Source organism: Dendronephthya gigantea, unplaced genomic scaffold (assembly GCF_004324835.1).
Source record: "Dendronephthya gigantea isolate DGI-Jeju-01 unplaced genomic scaffold, DenGig_1.0 000110F, whole genome shotgun sequence".
NCBI classification, from domain to species: domain Eukaryota; kingdom Metazoa; phylum Cnidaria; class Anthozoa; order Malacalcyonacea; family Nephtheidae; genus Dendronephthya; species Dendronephthya gigantea.
In genome coordinates, this window is record NW_021163120.1 from 221,932 (window position 1) to 237,901 (window position 15,970).

The 15,970-nt window shown below is 39.0% G+C and overlaps 2 protein-coding genes across 5 annotated transcripts; one reads left to right on the plus strand and one right to left on the minus strand.

The window, feature by feature from the left end:
* Nucleotides 1-7: 7 nt before the first annotated feature.
* On the minus strand, nt 8-10,316 carry LOC114535053 (cytosolic carboxypeptidase 2-like). Of its 4 annotated transcripts, XM_028556434.1 has the most exons (31): nt 10,198-10,316; nt 9,729-10,030; nt 9,432-9,499; nt 9,230-9,306; nt 8,962-9,044; nt 8,710-8,804; nt 8,410-8,528; nt 8,132-8,264; nt 7,922-8,043; nt 7,394-7,514; nt 7,173-7,310; nt 6,280-6,560; nt 6,029-6,188; nt 5,783-5,824; nt 5,632-5,691; nt 5,053-5,178; nt 4,749-4,888; nt 4,467-4,542; nt 4,243-4,332; nt 3,898-3,981; nt 3,611-3,721; nt 3,440-3,509; nt 3,291-3,360; nt 2,779-2,879; nt 2,414-2,688; nt 2,081-2,315; nt 1,446-1,552; nt 1,015-1,250; nt 694-754; nt 388-508; nt 8-86 (listed from the first exon to the last, which is right to left on the minus strand). In XM_028556434.1, the coding sequence occupies exons 2-30, from the start codon at nt 9,838-9,840 to the stop codon at nt 395-397; spliced, it is 3,507 nt and encodes a 1,168-aa protein (XP_028412235.1). In that variant the 5' UTR covers nt 9,841-10,030; nt 10,198-10,316; the 3' UTR covers nt 8-86; nt 388-394. The 4 variants fall into 4 exon arrangements, with proteins under 4 accessions (XP_028412235.1, XP_028412236.1, XP_028412237.1 ...); XM_028556435.1 differs by lacking the exon at nt 10,198-10,316 and having other exon boundaries at nt 4,243-4,326; nt 9,729-10,125; XM_028556436.1 differs by lacking the exon at nt 10,198-10,316 and having other exon boundaries at nt 3,617-3,721; nt 9,729-10,125.
* LOC114535064 lies at nt 8,987-15,946 on the plus strand. The gene is made up of 7 exons (XM_028556446.1): nt 8,987-9,061; nt 10,673-12,447; nt 12,747-13,162; nt 13,562-13,668; nt 14,045-14,514; nt 14,782-15,116; nt 15,467-15,946. Exons 2-7 carry the CDS (start codon nt 10,746-10,748, stop codon nt 15,944-15,946), a joined length of 3,510 nt encoding a protein of 1,169 aa, XP_028412247.1. The 5' UTR covers nt 8,987-9,061; nt 10,673-10,745.
* The last annotated feature ends 24 nt before the right edge of the window (nt 15,947-15,970 follow it).

Genomic DNA, 15,970 nt, shown 5'->3' on the forward strand with positions numbered 1-15,970 from the left:
TTAGACGTCAATAAATACACTCTGGTTTTGGATCAGTTTCACTGTATAAAATGCCAACAATTTGGGCAGGTTAACTATTGGAAATCCTGAAATAGAAGATAGAAAAAGCCTCGTTTTGAAAACATGAATTTTTCCTCTATAGAGCGTTGCTTATATCTTCAAATCAGGTAAAATATAGCCGTAAACAAAAAAATGTAAAGTAAAGTGTTTGGGCAGCGACCTCGGGTGAAAGCGATGAGTATTTATTTTTGAGAAGCTTGGACCACTATTATCCGATGGATAACGCTAAATCCACCTTTAGAACAAAGCCTGAGGAAAAATACCGGCGATTAATCTATGACCTTGGGCAGTTGCAACGTCAATGAGAATAGGGTAAAAAATACTGACCTCCCATTTACGTTTTCTTTTGCCTCAAATAACTACTTTTTTCTTGGAAAATTGTTTTTCTATGGCCGCCGTTATGGTTGATTTGAAAATTCCTGAAATCGTTCAGAAGAGATTCCTGACTCTGAAAAACAATATTCACAAGGAATACATATGTTAACTGTGCCCAAGAAAATTTTCGACAAGTTGGCCTGGTGTATTTCTTGAAAGAGTTTTAACTCTATAAGAATATCATAAGCTACGTGTCCTAATTTTTCGCAAATGAGAAACAAAACCAAAACTTCAACTCTAAAGGAGTAAATTACGTACATCCTCCTCAGTGAACTTGCCATCACTATGTTGATTATTTGCAGCAACGTCAACCATATGTCTGCGATGAAAAACAATTTGGAAACCTTTAGTAAGACAACATAAGAATGGGATGCTCCTTAATTACTGGACCTTTACGAAGAGCAGTTGAGAACCTAATAAAAATAATTATCTATAGTATGAAAAGTTTGTTTAGTTTGGGATGAATAAGAGATGATCCTTACTGAACCTCTAGGAAGAACAGCTTAAAACTGATAGAGCTATCCAGCATAAACAAAATCTGGAACCCAAAAATGTTAATGCACTAACAATTGCACAAACCCTAGCGAGTTGAGATTTTGAATCTTTTTTCGCAAACGTCCAACTGCTTTTAACGCCATTTCGTCTGAATCTTTAGGAAGATTTTGTTCGGACGAGTTTAAATTGTCGCCTTTGGTCGATGCTGTAACTTCCTCTGCTGTGTGTGTCCTCCGATATTTCTCATAAGACGAAGGCAAAGGTGATGAACGCCCAAGAACATTGTCGGACAATGACACTCGGGCAGAATTTCCCGAATCCTAGACGACGTAAAAGATCAACTTGTTAAAATAGCGTTATATGTAGCACTGCTTCGTACGAATGATATAAGTCTTTGACACGATTACAAGTCAGTCATATTTAGCGGTCTTTAAAGAGCTTAAACGGCAAGATAGTTCAGACCTCTTAGACTTGCTATTAGATAGATTGTTATGAGGACGATTTCTGATACTTGCCTGTTTTTCTTTGTTATCCACGAACGAGAAATAACCGTTGTCAGTTGACGATGAGTTCCGATGTTCGTGGGACAAGTCGTAACCAGATTTCGTGGTTTTTGGTGCGACTAAAACACAGCACGGAATCTGAGTTAGAAGGGCAATTGAAATTGACTGATTTGAATCAAAACTATATAAAACTTGCAAAGCAGTAAGTACTAGACTAGTCAGGCTAGTATTAGTAGCAACAGTCAACACTCAGTCAGACTAGCAGTACTGCAATGATCAACTGACATTGAGGAAGGTTGAAAGAGAAACACTGAATAAAACATTGCAAAGCAGTAAGTACTAGACTAGTCAGGCTAGTATTAGTAGCAACAGTCAACACTCAGTCAGACTAGCAGCACTGCAATGGTCAACTGACATTGAGGAAGATTGAAAGTGAAACACTGAATAAAACATTGCAAAGCAGTAAGCACTAGACTAGTCAGGCTAGTATTAGTAACAACAGTCAACACTCAGACTAGCAGTATTGCAACGAAGGTTGAAAGTGAAACACTGAAGTTCAAGTCAAGTGATCCCACAAGTAGTCTAGAGGTGCAACCATTTTTACGGGTAAGACATTCTTTGCAGGTTTTTTTTCATGAAGTAATCACCTCCTCTGAAGTTGAAGACTCTCTTTTCGCTGTTAATTTGACTCGATTTCGTTCTTTCAGAAAAGTTCACAAGAGGAAAGTTGTTGTCGGAGTTGCCTCGTTTATCCAGACGCGTTTTAAGCGTGTCTTTCTGAACATCGCTGGCATTCGTGAAAGAAGGAGCGATCTTTGTTGTCTGCCTCGTTCGACTCTGTTGAGAAGTGCGGCTACCTACGTTTTCTTGACTTGAGTAAATCTAAAAATGAAACAGAAGCCTGCTCGAGAAACAACTGTTCGAGAACCTTTCTTGGTTTCATCATAAAATTAAACATTATTCATGATTCATGATTATACCTTGTTTCCTTCCAGTGGCTGAAAATTTTCTCTTCTCATTCGTTCGTTTTCATTTCTGTCTTTTCTCATTTCTGCAGCATGACGTGCACAATACTGCCCCCTGGTGACTTTCCTATCCCCGCGTGTCCTCACTTCCTCGATGCGTCCCTCCCAATCCCCTGCCTGGGCAGTGGCTATCGTCTTGTAACTGGAGTCACATCGATGAACTTTACGAGCAACCTCCAACGGGTCGACTGGCTTCGGCGATGTTTTGTGGCCATCCTTTCGCTGAATGGCTGGAACGAAATAAAAAGAGGGAAATGAGACGATTAAATTGAAAACACTCTTATATTTGTCGAGTTTCATCACCGTTGATCAGCACTCACTTAGTCGTATCTGTCTCGCCATGTATCTTCCAATAAAACTAGACTCCTCTTCGTCATTACTCGTGTTTTCCTTTTTCTTCTCTGCCGACCAGCGATTTAAACTGCAAGATAACAGAAACAGCGATGTAAATAAAGTTAGTTTAGTTTAGGTTTGGATCAATAAGAGATGATCCTTACTAGACCTCTAGGAAGAACAGCTTAGAACTGATAGAGCTATCCAGTATAAAATAAAGTTAGTTCAGTTTAGGTTTCCTCCTGTAGTAACACTGGATCAATAAGAGATGATTCTTACTGGATCTCTAGGAAGAACTGTTTAGAACTGATAGAGCTATCCAGTGTAAATAAAGTTAGCTTAGTTTAGACTTCCTCCAGTAGTTACATTGGTTATCAATAGGGGATAATCCGTACTGGACATTTAGGAGGAACAGTTCACAGAAATGCGAAAGCTATCCAGTTTTGATGTAGTTCAGCTCAATTTTATAAAACAATGGATAAGATCAGCTAAGATTTACCCGCGTGAAGGTGTAGCCGGAGCCAGCCCAAAACATGCCTCCTTGCCTGAGTAGCGTAGGTGAGGTATACCTGAAAATATAATTATTGATGAATGATGGACAAGTGTTGTCATGCTAGGTCAAAACTCATGTAAACTGAATTTACTAACTTTGACCATAAAAAGATGTGGACGAATCGTTTCGTCCAATAGAATCTAGAGCTGATTCGTATCCCTGAATCTACGAGTAAATTGAATGTTATTCAAAAAGCTATATATTCATGACAAAACCCGATAAAAAAATACAGAATAATTCCTGGGTTTAAAAACCAAGCAACTGACGTTTACTTCGGCAAAGTGTTCGGGAGTGGTCGCTGTCTTGCATGCGTCGTGTGAGACAGACAGTGATGGCGTCTTGGTATTTTTTTGACGAGAACTTCCTCTGTAAGATGTCTGGAAAAGTAATAAGGGAACTCGACGAGTAAATACATATAGTAAATATATATCGAATAAAGCTTCCTAGGGGTGCAGTAAGGGTCCTCTCTTATTGATCCAGTGTTACTACAGGAGGAAACCTAAACTAAACTAACTTTTCACTGTAGACAGCACAATTAGCTTCAAATGCTTACATTCTTCAACCCTCCATCGGGAAAATCGTTTCCACGGTTATTCTTTGCGGCCTGCGTTCTTTTTTCTTCAGATGGTTTAACAGGCTAGAAAATATTGCAAAATGTTACTTCTGTGGCTCTTACTATACTGTAGCTCTGGAAGTAGGTTTTGCAGAGCAAAAGACTCCGAAGAAAAACCTCAAACCACAGAAGAAAACAAAACAACTTCAAATTGTATGAGTTTAGCAAGACCAAGAACAGGATACGTATTGCCCAACCTAAGTAAATCTTTTTTCCGACCTTCCAGTAGTGTTGAAGGCTGCCTCCATGTTATAGGGATTGTCAATCGTATTAAATCAACTATACCTCTTTGTCTTGTGTCTGTTTATCCCAGATACGCGTTCTACGTTTGTTTCTTTCCTTCCTTGTTTTCAAGCACTTCTTCTTCTTCTGCGCCCGCGGTGCATAAAAGCAAAGGGAATATTTACACGTGGAGTTTAACAGAAGTAATTCATGTCAACAATCATGATGTAAGACATGACGTAATGAAATACTACGTAAAAAAGTAAAGAGAACTTTGAAGTTAATACCTTTGATTCTTCTTTTTCGGCGTAAATGAGATGCATTGGCAAGCCATCCGACACTGAACTATCAGAGCCACTAGGGCTACAGAAAGAGAAACGTAAACATACTGCTTAATATCGCGAGTGATGTATTTTTTTACTATCAAACACCCAGGTGAATAACAACTTGGAATTCATAGCTAAATTTCGCTCGTAGAAGCACAAATCGCACCAAAAATTGTCAATATAGACAAGCCTTAAAACTTAAAAGGTCTGGCAATCTACTCAAACCACATGACAAGAACCAACCTTGAATCTGATGTTACGTAATCCGTCCCTAAGTCAACATCGGAGAGTTTCATATCAGGTTCCGCCAACCCTTTCTCCTTCATCCGCTCCAATATTAAAGACTTCACGTAGATCTCCACTTCGTTCAAAATTGCGAAATACTAGATTGAATTACATGTGATATGAATTACATGTTCTATATATATTTCATTACATATGAAAATGTATAAAAACTTTATGCATGATTATTTATGTACGATTTGAATGAATGCCATTTTCACAACGTCTGACGTTTACTACAGACGTACTAGCCTATTTCCTATACCTTGGACGTGTCTGGATCACAATAGTCTAACAATGTATCACAGAGGTGATAACCCATTGACTCAAAGTCCGCTGTTGTGAAATGTTCTCCAGCTCTCGAACCAAGAGTCGAACCACAAAATGTTGCCTGGTTTTAAAAAAAAAGTTTAAGACGATTTTCACATCAGTTCTGAACTGTTCTTCCTGAGGTCCAGTAAGGATCAGTCTCTTTTTGATCCAGTGTTACTGACAGGAGGAAACCTAAACTAAACTAACTTTATTTATACTAGATAGCTCTATCAATTCTAAACTGTTCTTCCTAGAGGTCCAGTAAGGATCAACTCTTATTGATCCAGTGTTACTACAGGAGGAAACCTAAACTAAACTAACTTTATTTATACTGGATAGCTCTATCAGTTCTAAACTGTTCTTCCTAGAGGTCCAGTAAGGATCATCTCTTATTGATCCAGTGTTACTACAGAAGGAAACCGGACAGCCCTAAGCTTCAAATTTTAGCCTATGCTCTTATACTCTGCAGTTACAAATTCAAATACAACCCAAACCGGCAAACGGCTACCACAGCTTCAATTCGTGCCCATACCTCCATCGTGTAGCTGTTGCTAATCCCCAAATTCCACATCACGACCCTTCCCGTGCCGCTCTACAAAAACAACAACAAAATTTACTTATTCCACTGTCTCTAGCTCGATTCAAACAAAATATAATTTGATATAAAACAAATACATAAATACCTTGCTTTTTTGCACTCTAAATTTGCATCGTTTGAAACAGAACTATAAAATAACAAACAAATAACAAAGGTGTCTATAGACAGTTTTTTTAATCCACCAATTACGTTTACAGTCGACGACGAATTTTACAACCGGGTTTTTATGGAGAATTGATTTAAAAAACAGATTGGGGAAAAGTATTATCAATACAGTCTTTCTCTTTTGCACCATCGTACAAAATGCGATAAGAAGTAATGATATATTTACTTTGTCTTTGCAATTTTGTGACATCATCATGGGAAAGACCCGTTCTTTAAAGCCCTGATCAAGATTCGCTCTATTTTCGCAGCCATATATGAAAACATTTTGCTGTCGACTGTGCCCGTGAAAATCACAGTATAACGTAATCTCTCGCTCTTGACTTAGCCTGAAAAAATAGTAAATTATACATTATAATCATAATAATTAACTATATTAAATTTAAGTAAATTAAAATAAATTTTCAGCATCCTTCTTACCGTTTTATCATTTCTCTTGTGTGCCAAACGGAAGGAAAAGCTTCCTTGAGGTTGGTCTTATAATTCCTGTTCAAATCTCGGCCAGTTAACGAGCAACGATAATTCCCTACGATGACGCCATCTGGGTTCAACATTGGTATAACTTTGAAAACGAAGGTGTCTCTGAGCAGCTTGGCGTCGAGGGTATCACTCGTGAGGTAATCCAGGAGACCTTTCATCATCCAGCTTGAGTTGCTTTCACCAGGATGAACACGAGCTGTAAGCACTATTGCACGCTTTCTCTACAGTGAGAGGGAATCATTTAATAGCTTCAAGAGATGGGCAAGACCACATTTCTATGTTAGAGTGGTGTCCGTACGTATTAGAGGGGTGTCGGTATTATAGAGGTGCCAGTATTGATAGGTGCCCATATTAGAGATATGCTCGCATTAGAGAGGCGATAGCATTGTAGAGAGCTTCGTACTGAAGAGGTGCTCACGTTACAAAGTCCGTATAAGAGAGATTTACCGTATTAGGGAGGTGCCCATATAAGTGTTTTTTTTGTATTTAGAGAGATGCTTGTATTAAAGAAATGCCATTGTATAAGAAGTAGCTAATTAGGGACATGTCTATATTAGAGAGATACTCATATCAGAGAAGTAAAGAAGTGTCTATATTAGAGAAGTGTCTGTATTATAGAAAAATGTCTGTATTAAAAAGGTATCGATCTGTATTGAAAGGTATAGAAAGCATCTGTATTAGAAGTGTCTGTGTAAGGAAAATGCCTGCATTATAAACGTATCGATCTGTATAGAAAACATCTGAATTAGCGAAACATCTGGATCACTGATCTGGATGTAAGATATGCAAGAACTGGTATTAATTAGAGAGACGAGTTGATAATTTAGTCAAACCTTGGCTTCCAAAGGACATTTCGACGGACTTGTGATAGTCATTAGATACACAAAATTTCCAGCCAAGGTTCTTGTCAACGTCCTCTGTTTGCAATACTGCGAGCGACAAGGATCTTTACATAACTTGCTCAGATATTCCTGCAAAGGAAATCATGCATTTTGCGATTTGTTTCCCCAATTGAATCGAGCAACAGCTGTAGCAGAACCACCGAAAGGAATACCTGTAGGTCGGTGTATGTATACGGATAACAATGGGCAAAGTAGCAACGATCTTTGGCGTGTGGAAATACAACAGTCCAGCTCAATGAATACAAGGAATGTTCACCTCTGGCATCTTCTCGCCTGGAACGAAAGTGGATTCAAGTGGTTTAGTTTAGGTTTCTTTTTAAGTTAGTTTAGTTTAGGTTCTGTAGTAACACTGGATCAATAAGAGATGATCCTTACTGGACCTCTAGGAAGAATAGTTTAGAACTGATAGAGTTAATCCAGTATAAATAAAGTTAGCTTAGTTTAGGTTTCCTCCTGTAGTAACACTGGGTCAATAAGAGATGATCCTTACTGGAGCTCTAGGAAGAACAGTTTGGAACTGATAGAGCTATCCAGTAGAAATAAAGTTAGTTTAGTTTAGGTTTCCTCCTGTAGTAACAATGACAAATAAGAGATTATCTGCAGGCTCTTAAGAGAGTTACAGTTATCTTCAGCTATCAAATTACAGATACATTTATTGTATAAATATCAATGACTCTTACTTAAGTTCATTCTTATAATATTTGATATTTGAACCAACTCTTCTCCAGCCAATACCCTTCTCTTTAGCCTCTTGTTCAGAGTACATCAATGGCTTCATACCACAACTGTATAGACTGCCAGACTGGATACAATACAATATATTACAATGGTCAGAGAGACATTAATAGAGACACTGAAGGTGTGTATTGCATATCTCATCAAATACCAACCTTCATCAAATTCATAATTGTGAATCTGTAAACTTTTCCAGGTTGAGTATTCTCAACCCGAAAATAATACCACTGGGTGTACTTCTCTGTGTACAAATCTGTCCGCAACCATAGCTGGTAATCACATGAACCACTGCAAAATCACATTATATATCTTTATAAGCAGAATTAGGCATGCAGCATGCAGTTTGATCTAATTAAAATTAATGTGTATACATTATTATATGTCACCGAATTCATCAAGCTGATATAAATAATTATTAATAGTGGTAACCTACATTTTAATGGCTTTTGATAGGTTGCCACTCTCAAATCTTGATTCAAACCATAACGTCTGCACATCAGATGATGAGATTGATTTCTGCACTTTATTCCCACCAGATTGTGAACTATCAAACTAAACAGTTTAGGCATTGAACAAGCGAGTCACAAGACCTTATGTCCATGCATGGTTTACAGTAGAATCTCTAGCTCTTATGTCTTCCCAGCACATTAATGTCTATCGACTAATTAGTATATAGCTGCATGTTTACCATTTAGAAACATTCCTAACAGGCAGCAATGATGATTCTACTCACATATTTTGAATTTCCAGATTTGTTCTCAAACACAACTTCTCCATCTTCAGGTTTTGTTGGAAAAGGAAGGTTATCTTCAATTTCTCCCAAAAGTTCTGAACCAAATTAAATTAATTGTAATACAATCTATAGGTTATAAATTGTTCAATCAGCTTCGACATTTCTCAAAATGTCCCGGGTTTAATTCTTTCGGATATTTTACATAGAATAAAAGAGTAAATGTTATGGGAAAACAGGTGGGAATAAACTCACCTGAATTATAAAATTTCTCAGGTTCATGTGGTAGGCTATCAAGATGTTGAGGTCGCTCTGAAATCACCTTTATCTCTGCTGGCCTGCAAGACGATAAAAGGTGAGCGGCAACTGGATATACAAATTTAATCTTGCCCTGCTAGATCTAAATTGTTTCATATAAAGATGATTTATCCAGTCCATAATAAATATCAAATTGGCTGCTCACTTGAATGCAGAGTAATCATTAAATATATAATATTATTCAACTATGTCATATTCAACTTACCAACGTGGTGTGTTGATGGAAGGGCTCTGTTTACTGGTCAAGGAATAAAGGTTTCTTGGTTCCCGCAACTTAGATACCTATAACACCATATTTGACCTCTTCATCAAGCATATCACAGATAGTGGTAATTTAATGATAGTGATATGATATATTAATAGTTCTAGCTCACATGCTGTGATAATTAATACCACAGCTTACTTACTTTCTTGCCCTCCTTATAGCTCACAATCAACTGGGTTGTTCTATTATAATCATTGTTGATCCTCCAGTCTTACAAGAGATTAGAAATTTGCAAAATGAGCAAATGAATACTAGCCTTTCCATTTATAATATTCTAAATATAGTCCATAGGTGATAAGCAATTGCATGGAGGTGTTAATTCGCAATGGTATACAGTTTAGGCAAATTTTTTTAAAATACAAATATCTTTATGAACAACAAACGACCATTAATTGACATGAAAAACCTTTACTCATCTCTTAAGGGAATAGCGATTTACCTGGGAACTGCACAGTTTTGCCAAAACTGAATCGTTTCCCGGAATGAATTCTCTTTTTTATGTCATTCTTTGGAGCTATTTTATCTTCCATCACTTGCACCCGAGTGTCCATCGTCACGATCGATCATGACATGCTTTTACATAAAAATATACTCCGCTACCATAGTGTAAAATTTGCATTAAATTGCATTAAATATATCCAGTGAATTGATCACACCAACTTGAGCAGCTATTAATCGTTGAAAACATCACCGATCCACGAGCAATCAACGAAAATACTTCATAATCGTACCAGCCTAAAACTTTCAAACCAAAAGCACGGTGTTACATCAAAAGTACAATCGTACAACTTGTTCCAATGTGTAATGGCTTTTGGCTTAAAGCCGACTCCTTGGAAACAAATGTTGACATTTGCAAAGGATTAACAAAGATATAATTTGCATTTCACACCAAACAACGCGGCAATTACCTTTGAAAATATATCAACCGTTTGGTAAACAAGGCATTGTCTCCTGATTGCACTAAAATGACAAGAAAAGTAAACAAATTCAAATCAAAATTCTACAACAAAATTCGCCCGTTTGAATGTTGCAGAGTTAAAGGGCGAAAGATCAGAGGGATAAGAAGGGTTTGAAATGGATAAAATCACAAATTGTATTGCTTAAAATTTGAAGAAAAATGTCTATTTTATCAAACGAAAACCAATAAATAATCTCCCTGTTTGCGGGAAGGCCCTAAAGACATACTTGAGTAAAGATTTTCATCAAGATATTGTTAAAAAAATGAGTTTTTTAAAAATTTTTTTACATATTTTGTGAAGTAGTATTTGTGGTTGCACGGGGATTCGTGTTGGAAAAACGCTGACTTTTTTCTCGCTTGTGATTGGTCGATTTCGTATGACGAAATCAAAACAAACGTTTTGATGTTGCATTTTTCGTTTGTAGAAAAAAAATCACAAAACAGAGCGTAAAAAGTGCAAAAAAGGTGTATTTTTACAGGATCAGACAACGTTTTTGGATGTTTCAAGACGCAAGTACAGGTTTTAATTTTGTCTTGCCTCTCGGAGAGGCAGGATTTTGGAGAAATGGAAGCAGAGATGCAGGAGGTACAGACGATTTCCCTAGCAATCGTCAAAACCAAGTGAGCAGTCCAAAAGACCTACCACCAAGTGCTTTTAAAGTTTATGACAAGGTTTCGGAAAAGCATAGATACGTTCCTCGCCAATGGACTCAAGAAGAATTCGAAGCTGCTTTGCCCGATCGATTTACAAGGAATGCAACGGTTCGTGAAGTTTTTCAAAACGACTTCGAACACGACGAATTCGTTGTATATAAAGATAACGAAGCTGTTTCATCGAGGGAAAGCGAAAATATCCCCCAAAATTCTCGAACGAAGGCGGAGATCGCGGAGAAAATAAGATATCTTAAAGAAATCTTCGAGAACAGTGGAACTTCTAAAGCCGATTGCAAAACGAACGGTGCTGTGTATACGACAGAAAGTCTTGGAAGAATTGTAACTGATGTCAGCGAGATGGATGAACTAGAAAGATGCAAGGATAGCGAAGCAAAGGTGAAAGTAATCGAAAAAGAAGACCCAGCTGAAATCTCGTACGAAAATGCAGAAATAGTAGAAGATGCTTCTAGCAAAAATCCACAAAAAATACACGTAAATTGTGATCTAGAAACCGAAGTTTGCCGCAACAAATTTTCCAGTTTCCTGGATGCATGCTTGCGATGTCTTTTGAATGTCGGACCGTTTGTTAAAATGGCGAATATCTCCTCAGGAAATAGGCGAAAGCCTGTTATAACGAAGCTTCAAAGTTTCATCGAATCGCTTGAGAATCCAGAACAGTCGCTGCCCGAGGACCCATTCTTGGAATTTCTGCAGAAGATCTCGGAAAGAAGCAACTGTGACGAGGTGCTCGCTGGATTTCTGGAAACTGTTATCAAAGAAACTCAAGCTGAGGACAGCCTGCGTCCCTTGTTCCATGGTGAATTCTGTCATATCAAAACGTGCGATCGTTGTACAACGATTGCAAAAGAAACACAGCCATTCTTGTTTCTAAATCCAACAACAGCACCTGGTCGTCCACCGAATAACGATGTTTTAGATGTGAATTTCGTATCGTCCAGCTTTGATGGTATTTGGTATATTACCACGCGGCAATTTACCATAAAACCTGGGATGACGTTCTCTCATCTTAAAGAAGATTTACTCAGCTGTCCTGAGTTCGAAGCATGCGACCCAAACTCCATCCGTATGGGCGAAGTTAAAGATGGTCGAATTATACGGACATTCAATGACAGTGATGAGCTGGGCACATTACTGCGAACCCTACCATCGACGTCGAGTATCTTCGCGTTTCACGTTTTGAATTTCACCAGCGAGTTTGCAGTGGAAGTCAGTTCATTCAACAGCACAGCAGCATGCTATCAGTTGTACTTCAACTGCGGTCTCTGCCTCAGCGATGGTAGCGATGTCCGGTTGTACATTCACAAGGGCTGTGGTGGGATGGTTTGCCGTGATTGCTTGGACGTGATCACGCAATCCTATCAGGACTGGGAGCTCTGTCCGTGTCCGATCTGTGAACGACCTATGGATCTTGACAAAGACCTGTGCAGAGCGAGAATGAATGACATAGTACCTCAAGAACCACACCCAGAATCGCCTAATCTTCTATGTCAGGTTATGTTTCGCGCAAACAAACCTATTGATGGAGGTATGATAGTTCAATGTTACCAAATGCATGTAAATCAGCATATATTACACTAATCCTAGCAAGTAATTTTACCAATCTATCAGTGATGCACTGTCATCAGCGAACCTAACAACCACGCATTGTCCTAAGTTACCCATAAATGAAACTAAACATGTTATTGTAGTGAGGACTTCATCACAATCATGTCATGAAGCATTTGGAATGTCAATTCCCTCCAAAATCTCTGTTTACATTCCCATCCCAAACACAGCCTGGTTTTACGCAAACATAAACTTGAATAAGGTTTATTTTTCATCCAGGAAGAGAGATTTTCGGTTGCCCTTTGATCGCAACGCTTCCTCGGAGTGTTACAGGACATCATCTGTATCGATGCATCGGCTATTTACTTCCAAACACATTACCAATGAAAGATAGAACTTCGTTCACCCTGCACACCGTCGGCAAATCAGGTTCTAGCTGCTCGGCTTGTCCAAAGGATGCCTGTAGCGGTTGTCTTGTTCGCATCGACGACAACGTGCGAATCAACCGCGACACAAACTTCGTGGTGCATTTCGACGATCTGGCCGAAGAGTCGATGAAGTGTTTCGGAATTCCTAATCCTGCCGAAACAGCAGCTTCTGGTTCGCGGGGATTTTTCGATGGGATTCTGCGATCTTGTGTGAAAGCATCAACTTCAGACGGAATGGTTTGTCCGAAGTGTTCCAGTGTTTGCAAGGTATGTTGATAAACTGATGCCTTTTTTTGTTGGTTGGTAAATCAGTTAGTTCGTTGATTAGTTCTTGGATGATGGTTCCAGTAAAATTTTAGTATTTCACAACCGACATTTCGCATCAAACATTGCAAATTTTACCCATTCAGAGATGACCTTTTTGGCTTTGCCTTTGGTGAAGTACTCCATTCTTCTTGCCTGGCAAAATTCAAACACAGTTTAAATTACCCATTAGCTACAGGCGTTCAGATCATATATTTTAGGATTCCTTGGTCAGTGAGCTACTGTGATTTTGAGGCCGTTTTAAGGGTGGGAAAGCTTAGCCAAGCTGTCTCGGGTTAGTGACCAAAACTCCACCTAGTTCTTATAACACTGTACACCTCATTGATCAATTGTTTTTTAAAGGTTTCGTCATCAATCTCGGAGTTTCCAAAAGTCCTTCTTATTCATCTCAATCGTTTTTACGTAGAGCAAGGCTTACTGGAGGCCACAACGATTGCCGAAGTATCCAGGTTTGCATGCATGCATAGTCAGCTTTTCACAATCATCTGGAACCGGTTGTTCGAAAAGCGTTTAGCAAAGTTTGGAATAGATAAGCCAAAGTTTAAAAATACTCTCTTATACATCTTATATGAACGACTGAACCTGCATCTTATGCATTAAATATGTATTTACATTAAAAATTAAACTATTTACATCGAAATATTTCAGCTCAGTTGTTCAATAAAGAGATAATTTTGTTTTCCATTTTGAACTTATCCACCGCGTTTAAGCTAAACGCCTTTCGAACAACAAGCCGTATGGACTTGATTGTGTTTTGTACCTGTATTACTTACATTTACGATTCATCCATTGCGATATAATTGTATCCGATCAATTCAACTGCAGGTTTCTGGTGTTACAACATAGCAATAACTCCATCAGGAACAGCGAAGGCCCAGTTTATCAGCTAACAGCTGCTGTCCTCGCAGACGAAAGCGGTAAAGATCCATCGTACAAACCATTCGTACAATCCAAAGACGCTTGGGTGTCTTTTGAGCGATCCCACACGAGTGAAATCGATCCATATCGACAGCAGCTTACTAAAAACAGCGTTCTTTTCTATCAACCGGTCGAAGACAAAGATCCTCCTCAGAATGGACGCGTTTTGAAGATGCCAACGTTTGGGAAAAGTGAAGAAACCCGCGGAATTCATGAGCCAGCCAATAAAATTCACGGTAAAAAGCTTGCTACTATTTCAGAGGAAACATCTATCGCAAAACATTCGTCGGATTTCAGGAAACAAACTAAAAAACGATCAGTGCATCGAAGCAGTTATGACCGACAATTTGAACCAGGCGAATTGCTAATTGAAACAGGTATGTTAGTTGACTCATATGATACGATGGATTTCAATAGTGATTGTAGAAGAATACAGTTTATACAGTTTCTTGAAAGCTGTTAAAATATTGGCATCTGAATATTTATTAGCTAAAACTAGAAGATTTGGATTGAATAAAATCCTTCGGGAATATCGCGTGAGCTAAAAGCTATATTTAACATCTATCCAAACCTGCCTTTAACGATATTTTCGGGAGACACCTCCATGCAAGAGACAGGTATGGATCGTATATTCTATGTAACAGGTGTTGATCTGGACAGAAGGCGAGTTACTTTGAAGCCAGACATCTACAGTTCCCAGGTTTCTTTGGGAGAAATTACCATTCATCCTGACGTCTCAACCGTGGGTATGCCCGCAAACATCGACGGAATCAGTCCAATTTTCGCACAAGAGATGCGTGACACAGCGCCGACAAAGACCAGCCGAGAAACGAAGAAATTGATCAGGGCGGTGAAACGTGAGGACGCGTACGGAATCGTGTGTTCTTTAAAGAGAGGCGCTGACCCTTGTCTCCTGATTGACGACGTTTCAGCGTTGCATTTGGCGGCAGGAATTAAATCCGATCAACGATGTTCAATGGTTAGTTTTCAGTGTTTCTTAATTCGCTATAATTGAAACGGGGCCTTTGTTTTACTATAGGGAATGGACAATTTGCATTTTAAAATAACTCTTTCTACTGTATTCTAAAAGACAGAACTTTCTCACTGATCAATAATGAAAAAATTTATGTTATACTCAATGAGTGTGATTACATCCTTGAGATTAAGTTAGGATTTGGGATCGATTTAGGAACAAGTGGTTAACGCTAATTAACCCTTCCTATTATGAAGTAATCTCAGGATTCGTGTATTTAGATTTTACAAAACATGGAATTATTACCCAGAAAAATATTTCCTAATCCATTTTTCTTTACACCCCCCCTGGTGCAGGTCGCCTACCTTCTGAAGCACTCCAATGATGTGAACGTCGCGACGGGGGACGGGACAACGCCTTTGCACGTGGCCGCGGCGTGGGGCCATCAGGACGCTTTGGAATTGCTTCTTTGTCACGGCGGAGATGCGTTCGACAGAACAGACCAGGATGGCAACACCGCATTCGATCTCGCATCGAAAGATTGCTCCAGTTTCCTTCGATATTACCAAAAAAGCTGCGCCGACTCGCCTGGATCTTTCCCGGGTCCATCCACGAGCTCTCGGGCTTCGATTGCCAATCAAAGACTCGAGGATTTAGTTCGTTGCAACGTCACCCTACCGTCATTCGTACAAGAAGACGTGAATCGCTCTCGTCTGCGCCGGCGTTGGCTCGAAAGGTTCCGAAGTTTTCGCAGCAAATCTTCCGGAGTCTTGAGAAACATTAGGCGACTGAGTAGCATCAGACGTCGATCCCGTATCGGAGTTTTGGTCCCATAGAGGCCGATGGCCCTTTCTCATAAT

Excerpts from the sequence above, each read along its gene's own strand:
- LOC114535053 (XM_028556434.1), bottom strand. The coding sequence starts at position 9,840 with ATGGACACTCGGGTGCAAGTGATGGAAGATAAAATAGCTCCAAAGAAT. Across the intron at positions 6,189-6,279 it reads ACAAGAGAAATGATAAAACG|GCTAAGTCAAGAGCGAGAGA; the intron begins GTAAGAAGGATG and ends CTATTTTTTCAG. Across the intron at positions 3,722-3,897 it reads CCGATGGAGGGTTGAAGAAT|ACATCTTACAGAGGAAGTTC; the intron begins GTAAGCATTTGA and ends TTACTTTTCCAG.
- LOC114535064 (XM_028556446.1), top strand. The coding sequence starts at position 10,746 with ATGTTTCAAGACGCAAGTACAGGTTTTAATTTTGTCTTGCCTCTCGGA. Across the intron at positions 12,448-12,746 it reads AAACAAACCTATTGATGGAG|GAAGAGAGATTTTCGGTTGC; the intron begins GTATGATAGTTC and ends TTTTTCATCCAG. Across the intron at positions 13,669-14,044 it reads ACGATTGCCGAAGTATCCAG|GTTTCTGGTGTTACAACATA; the intron begins GTTTGCATGCAT and ends ATTCAACTGCAG.